Source organism: Alligator sinensis, unplaced genomic scaffold (genome assembly GCF_000455745.1).
Source record: "Alligator sinensis unplaced genomic scaffold, ASM45574v1 scaffold547_1, whole genome shotgun sequence".
Lineage (NCBI taxonomy): Eukaryota > Metazoa > Chordata > Crocodylia > Alligatoridae > Alligator > Alligator sinensis.
The window spans coordinates 1540520-1546941 of NW_005842217.1; the positions used below are offsets into that span (position 1 = coordinate 1540520).

The 6422-nt window shown below is 41.2% G+C and overlaps 1 protein-coding gene across 1 annotated transcript in view; it reads right to left on the reverse strand.

The window, feature by feature from the left end:
• PSMB2 (proteasome subunit beta 2) overlaps positions 1–5908 on the reverse strand; it is a 22972-nt gene extending 17064 nt beyond the window's left edge. The window contains exons 1-2 of the mRNA XM_025208062.1: positions 5789–5908; positions 1745–1815 (exon numbers count right to left, since the gene is read on the reverse strand). Coding sequence (XP_025063847.1) covers positions 1745–1815; positions 5789–5900 — 183 coding nt within the window. The 5' untranslated portion in view covers positions 5901–5908. The remainder of the gene's footprint in view (positions 1–1744; positions 1816–5788) is intronic.
• Between the last annotated feature and the right edge of the window lie 514 nt (positions 5909–6422).

Below are 6422 nucleotides of genomic sequence, written 5' to 3' on the forward strand. Positions count from 1 at the left end.
TGAGTCATTGGGAGATACTTGGTCTTACCCAAGACATTAGGCTGTCATGTTCCAGCTCCTATACCACATTTTTTTTCCCCAAGGCAATCAATTAGATCAGGCTACTTCTCCAAATAGGGTCTTTAGTTCTTCAATAATAAAGCATTTTAAGCCGTAAGTCCATATCCTACCCTTGACATTACAACACACTCTTGGTTGTTCAAATTCCTTGGAAAACCCCTGTTGAAAAGCAGTTTAAGTAACTGAAATTTGTGGAATAAGTCTAAGTTACAAGTTTACTATATGAAGTTCAAAAGCAGACATGCCCCATGTATGAAATAAAACTTAAAAGGAGAAGCTTGTTACACAACTGTTTGTTACCAACAGTTACAACTTGTTGTTTGTTTGTTTTTTAAAGGTATTATAGTGTGTATGTACAGTGTTGTATGCAAGTATTTCCTAATGGAAAATAGATAAAAATCAATATCAAAACGATAACAGAACTGTACAGCTGTAGAACTATAAGGCACCCACTTGCAAAAGTAGTCCATAGCACAGTTTTCACTGTTTGTTCCATTTAGAATACAAGTAATCCTGTTAAAAGTTAATAGTTCTAGTTCTTTAACGTGTAACATTTTACAAGAGATGTCACAGCTGTGCAATGTTCTGGCCTTACAGCTAAGAACAACCCGAAATGGTGCAATAGCCATTACTTAAATGATATAAGCACAAATCTTGAGGCATCAAAGGTCTGCAGTCTTCCATCAATAAGAGTTTGTTAAAGAGATCAAAACAGAACTAGCACAAACAGACAAGCACAACAGGACTACAGTAATACTTTATTCATATCACTTGAAAGTTGTTTAGTGCATAATATAGCATTAAAGAGAGTATTATAGGCAACCCCCGCTTAGCACTCTTAATTGGGTCCTGAAAAAAACAGCGTTAAGCGAAACCGAAAGTTTCTGATGACCCAAGATGGCGACTGCAAGTGTTTTTAATGACCCAAGATGGCAACCGCAAACACTATAATGAAACTTGCTGAGCGCTAAGTGGAATTGGGTATCAATTTAAAATGAGTGTTATAGCGAAATAGCACTAAGCAAAACAGCATTAAGCAGGGGTCACCTGTATTAAGCTATTGAAACCTCAAAAGGAGGATGTAAACACATGCATCTTACAAGAACAGTAACTACAAGTTTAAGACTCTGGGGGATGTTTTCAGATAAGGCGTTTAAAAAAATTGGATTAAGGGGAAAAAAAAGTTAGGCTAAATATGACGTTGCTAAAATGATCTTTTGTGTCTTGTAATTCCAGGTTCTCTCTCGGTGCTTGAAGTGCATAACTGACACGTGCAAGAAAAAAGAAACTCCTCCTCCATCCCTTTCATGGCCCCCCCATCCTTCCCTCAGTGGTACCAGCTCTGTACTATACACAGTGCAGAACACGTGGCTTCACTAACTCCAACCATACTCAAAATCGTTTGCTTATTTCAGAAAAATTGAGATGAGGTTTGCCAGTCGCATGCTATTTTATTTTGTGTTTTCTGCCCTGGAGCACTCAGTCACGTGTATGCACATGTTTAAACTGAGAGCCTGGGAGGATGGGAAGGGAGGGGAGGAAAATGTTTAAAAATGCCAAAAAAGCCACTGGAGTAAGAGGGGATATATAAGGGTGAGGTGGAAAAGGGCAAATATACGATTCATTTTTTAAGAGAGGCCTTAGTAACTCCAGGCATTGGTAACACACCTCAGTTCTTACTTACCCGACTCCGGAGGTAGTCAGCCAGGTTTCTGCGTGTAAAGTTTGCTGCTGCAGTAGGTGATAATTCATACCCTGGTGCAAAAAGATTAATAATACATAAATATTTTTGTTTTGTGACTGGAGTGCCAAGGAGTCTTAGTCTTGCACCAGGTCCCCACTGTGCAAGTCAATGGCAAACAAGCAACTGAAGTGCAGATACACCATTATGTTTTACAGCTTTTCTTTCACTACTGCGTCACAGTATACAGAAAGGCAATATAGTTTAATGAAATTATCATTCTGGCTCTGGCAGCTTTTTATGTGGCATAGTAGGTCTATAGCTTCCAGGAGTAAATTGGAAATATTTATACTAACCTATGTAAAAACAGCATTAAATGCAACTCATGCCTAAATCTGGCATCAAAATACAAAGCCTCAAAAAAATAAGTAGGAGTGCACCAATAAAGATTTTTTGGGCCAATACCAACGGCTGATTATTAATGAGCCATATCAGCTGATGCTGATCCGATTAACAACATGCAGCCCGGCAGCTTGAAGAACAGCATCTGGCTGGTAAGTCTGTTGCAGGGGGAAGAGGCAGGGGAGGGAAGGGGTGTGGGGACAGATCGAGGCCCCCCCCATGGCGAGTAAGGAGTGGGGCTGGGGTGGGGGCAGGTGTTGGGGTGGGGCACAGGATGGAGCCACAAGCAGCTCGTCTGGGGACATGGGGGAGTGCCCCCCCAGGGGAGACATGGGGGGCATGTGTCCCCAGATCTGTGCGCAGGGTGAGGGCAGGCTGCTGCTGGGGGCCAGGGTCAGAGGCAGCGCCGGGCTCTTCTGGGCAGGGCCAGGATGCCCTCAGGGTGGGCAGCAGTGCTGGGAGGGGGAGCTGTAGCCCCCCCCCAATAGCTCCCCCTCCCAGAGCTGCCACTGCCCACCCTGAGCACAGCCTGGCCCAACCCTTCACTGCTGGGAAGAGCCTGGCACCACCCCCAGCCCACAGAGGCAGCCCACCTTCACCCCATGCACAGATGCGGGGGGCATATGCCCCCATGCCTCCAGCAGGGGTGTGCACAGCAGCAGGAGCCACACCAACCGAATGAGCTGCTCATGGCTCCGTCCTCTGCCCTCCCTACCGCCGCAGCCCCAGCCCCACTCTCTCCCTTACCACAGGGGCCTTGATCTGCTCCCCTCCATGCCCCTTCTCCACAACATAATTATCAGTTGGACACTGCTCACCAAGCTAGCCATGAGCATGCTGCGGCTGCACACATGCATGCACCATTAATCGGTGACTTTATCGGCCACATCAGCCAAATAAAGCTGATTACCAATAATATCAATTTTCCTTTTATTGGTGCCAATACAGTATGAACCAACACAACGATGCACCTCAAAAAATTAGTAGTATTATGAATCGGATTCTGGCTTTTTCATACAAGTAATATACAAAAACACTGTGGGCATTAAATAAGTCACAGAGGAACATTAGAGATGTTTGTCATTCAGAATTTAGAAACAGGGAAATTTCTTCACTCTACCACAGAAAGACCTTTCTTGACAGCAAAGACTGCAAAAAAGAAGGATCTTGTCTTCACTGACATGATCATTGGAGGAGTATTTGGAAGTGAACATGGTATCAAACATTCTTTAAAAAATGAATAATTGGACCTGCAATTCCACTGTAGTTTGTTTAGAGGAAACACACACACACTTTTACCACTTGTAACAATGTGAGAAAGAAAGAGCCAAAGGCAAACGGTTTCCATAAATAAACTTGAGACACTTAAAATTGAAAAGCTTTGCGTTAAGAGTAGCAGAGCAGGTTATTACATGATACTGTGTGCTTGTTATTAAAACCTTTAACCTGCCCTAAAGCAGAAAATTTCTTCTAGCAGTCTTGGGTATTTTTTTTTTTTTTTTTTATAAGCAGTTACATAAGATTCTTGAACTATTGCTTCAGTTATAAATAATAAGTGAATAAGTCTCCCAGTCACTGACAAAGGGTGTTTGTGCCCGAAAGCTTGCAAAGAACTTTTTTCCAACTATTTAGTTGGTCTAATAAAAGATATCACATCTACCCTAAGAATCCTGTCCACCTATGTCCTTAGAACAAGATGGCTACAACCAACAGCACTGCAACTCTCAACAAAACACTCATGACACGCAGTCACAATTCAGTAACATCTGTACATTGAGTATACAAAAGCGGGGTGTTCATAGGACGAGTGAAATGCTTATCTTGCTGGGATCATTTGATCCCTACAGACTTCCTGCCTACAGCAGGGGGGCTGGACTCGATCTCACGAGGTCCCTTCTAGCCCCTAACGTCTATGAAATCTATAATATCTATACATGTGACCTGCAGACTGCTTGAGTTCAAATCTTTGCAACCACTCTACAGATTCAAGCAGCTGAAAGACCTTAAGACTAATCCTTTAGCATTCTGGACTGGCACAAACTGAATATTAGCATCATGACCAGAAGCAAGACTATGCATTTGAGTCCATCCTGTGAGATAGGCACTGCTTGTAAAAAACAGGAGAGAAGATTTTCCAATATTCTATAATATATTTCATTAGGTGATCTTATGTTCTGCAATCAGTGCATAGTCCCTCTCAGTGGAGTGCTGCTTCTCCCTTTCAGATGCTGCAAAGACCATTCTTTTCACCTGTCATTTTGTCCATGTCACCACTATGTCATTCCATGGACCTCATCTTCTCTGTCTCATGAAGTGTAAGTTACTTGTTTTTGCTCCACTCTCAAGACCATTATAATCTATCCCCACCTTCATCCTTCCAGGGTCTACTCCTTAAATTTTAAAACCTGTACTTGCATGCTTCCTCATGTTGTCAGGTCACACTTAGAAGTTAAGTTCCCCATAAACATTTGTGATGCCATTTTAACTGTTCTCCTTCAAATGGCTCCTTAAAATTAAAAAATCTTCCTTGCAAAGATACCTACAAAACCTTTTGGCACCATCACTGATCTCCCTCAGCAATACCATCTCCCTGCATTCCCATGTGTTTGCATCCAGCTGTTGTCTTGCCTTGCACTTAGACTAATTTCTTTATGCATGTACCATCTTTTAGCTCGTATTTACACAACCCCTTGGATGGTGGCATCTCTGGGCCATCTAAGCACCATGGTAATACAAAACAAAGAGGTTAGATGACAACTGTAAAAAACAAAAACAAAACAACAACAACAACAACAAAAATCACTCCACGTAAGAGGTAGGAATAGAAAACTAGGAATCCAGCTTGCAAGTCCTTTTATTTTTTTTTTAACAACTTTCCCTGCTTTGTACAAGCTAAACCCTGTCAACTTGATGGGCAGTTATACCGTGGGCATGCTGCTGACAGGAGAACCAAAATATGGTATTGATTTAAGACATACAAGTTACTGAAACAAGAGCTGAGCCATTCACATGTATTATGTAGGGGATCTCTTCGAATACATACATATGGATGTATTCAATGACAACCATTCATGCCCCTACCTACTTACCATGCCCTCATTAGCATATGTACCTGAACTAATGAAACCTAAACACTATACAGACTTCACACATGTAATGTAATATCTACTTTAGATAAATGCTGACTGTAAACCCTACCTACTATTGTTAATGTGATGGAATATTTTGAAACACTCTAATTTTAGGTCTCATTTCAGCAAGTAAACCGTTAGTTCTATTTGCTTTGGTCTTTATTGCCCTTTTGGAACATGCATCTTCGTTTCTTCTGTTTGAACTAGTAATTCCAGACAACAAATAACAAGAGCTCTTGTAAGAAAAGTTCAAAAGAATGCAATTATAACACCACAAAAATTAACAAAAAGGTTCAGGGGCCATTGTAACATGAAGAAATGCATTTTGGTGCTTTTAACAGACTAAGTAGTTAAATTGTAGTCTAAAATGCTTGGTACCAGGTACTGAGCCTTCAACAACCTGCCAGAATATTTTCCCACATTTGTATTGCTAAAAAAAATTGCAATTTTTTTTTTTTATTACGTTAAAATATTCCTGGGAAATAACCATTTTAAGTTTAGGTTCTGTACTCACCATTTCTCATTTTGTAGAGCTGAACATTTTTTTGAATGTACTCTGCAAACTGGACAGTATCTCCAGCCTCCCCAACACAAAGGAGCAAGATCTTCTCACTCATCTTAAACATCTTCTCATGGTCTGTAAAAATAAAAAAGAATAGGAGAAACACCACTCATCAGCAAGAGCACACTATTTCACCAATAACAGAGTAGTTTCACAATTTAAGTGACAAGTTAAGAGATTCCAAACATTCAATTGCGTACCAGGATACTAATCCAAGTGCCCTGAACACATTTCATATTTAGCCTCTCAACTTTCCAGTCCAGTCTGTGGCATAGTGTTGCTGCGCTGCTTAAGAGCTATCATGCTTCACAGAAGTGAGCGCATTTCAGTGATTAATAGTGCTCCTACATAGTTTGTGACCCAGAGTAAATCCCAAACCTACAACTGGACTCATGTAGACAGACAAGGCACCTGTGTTGTCCTCAGATAATCAGTAGAGCCAAACACACAAAATCAGGTAAATGAATCCAGCCAAAGAATCAAAATCTAACTTTGTGAAGTGCTTGAGAGATGTGACAGAAATGAAAGATATTACTCTGGCATCAATGATGGTTAAAAACTTCATACAGATTGGGGGGGGGGGGGA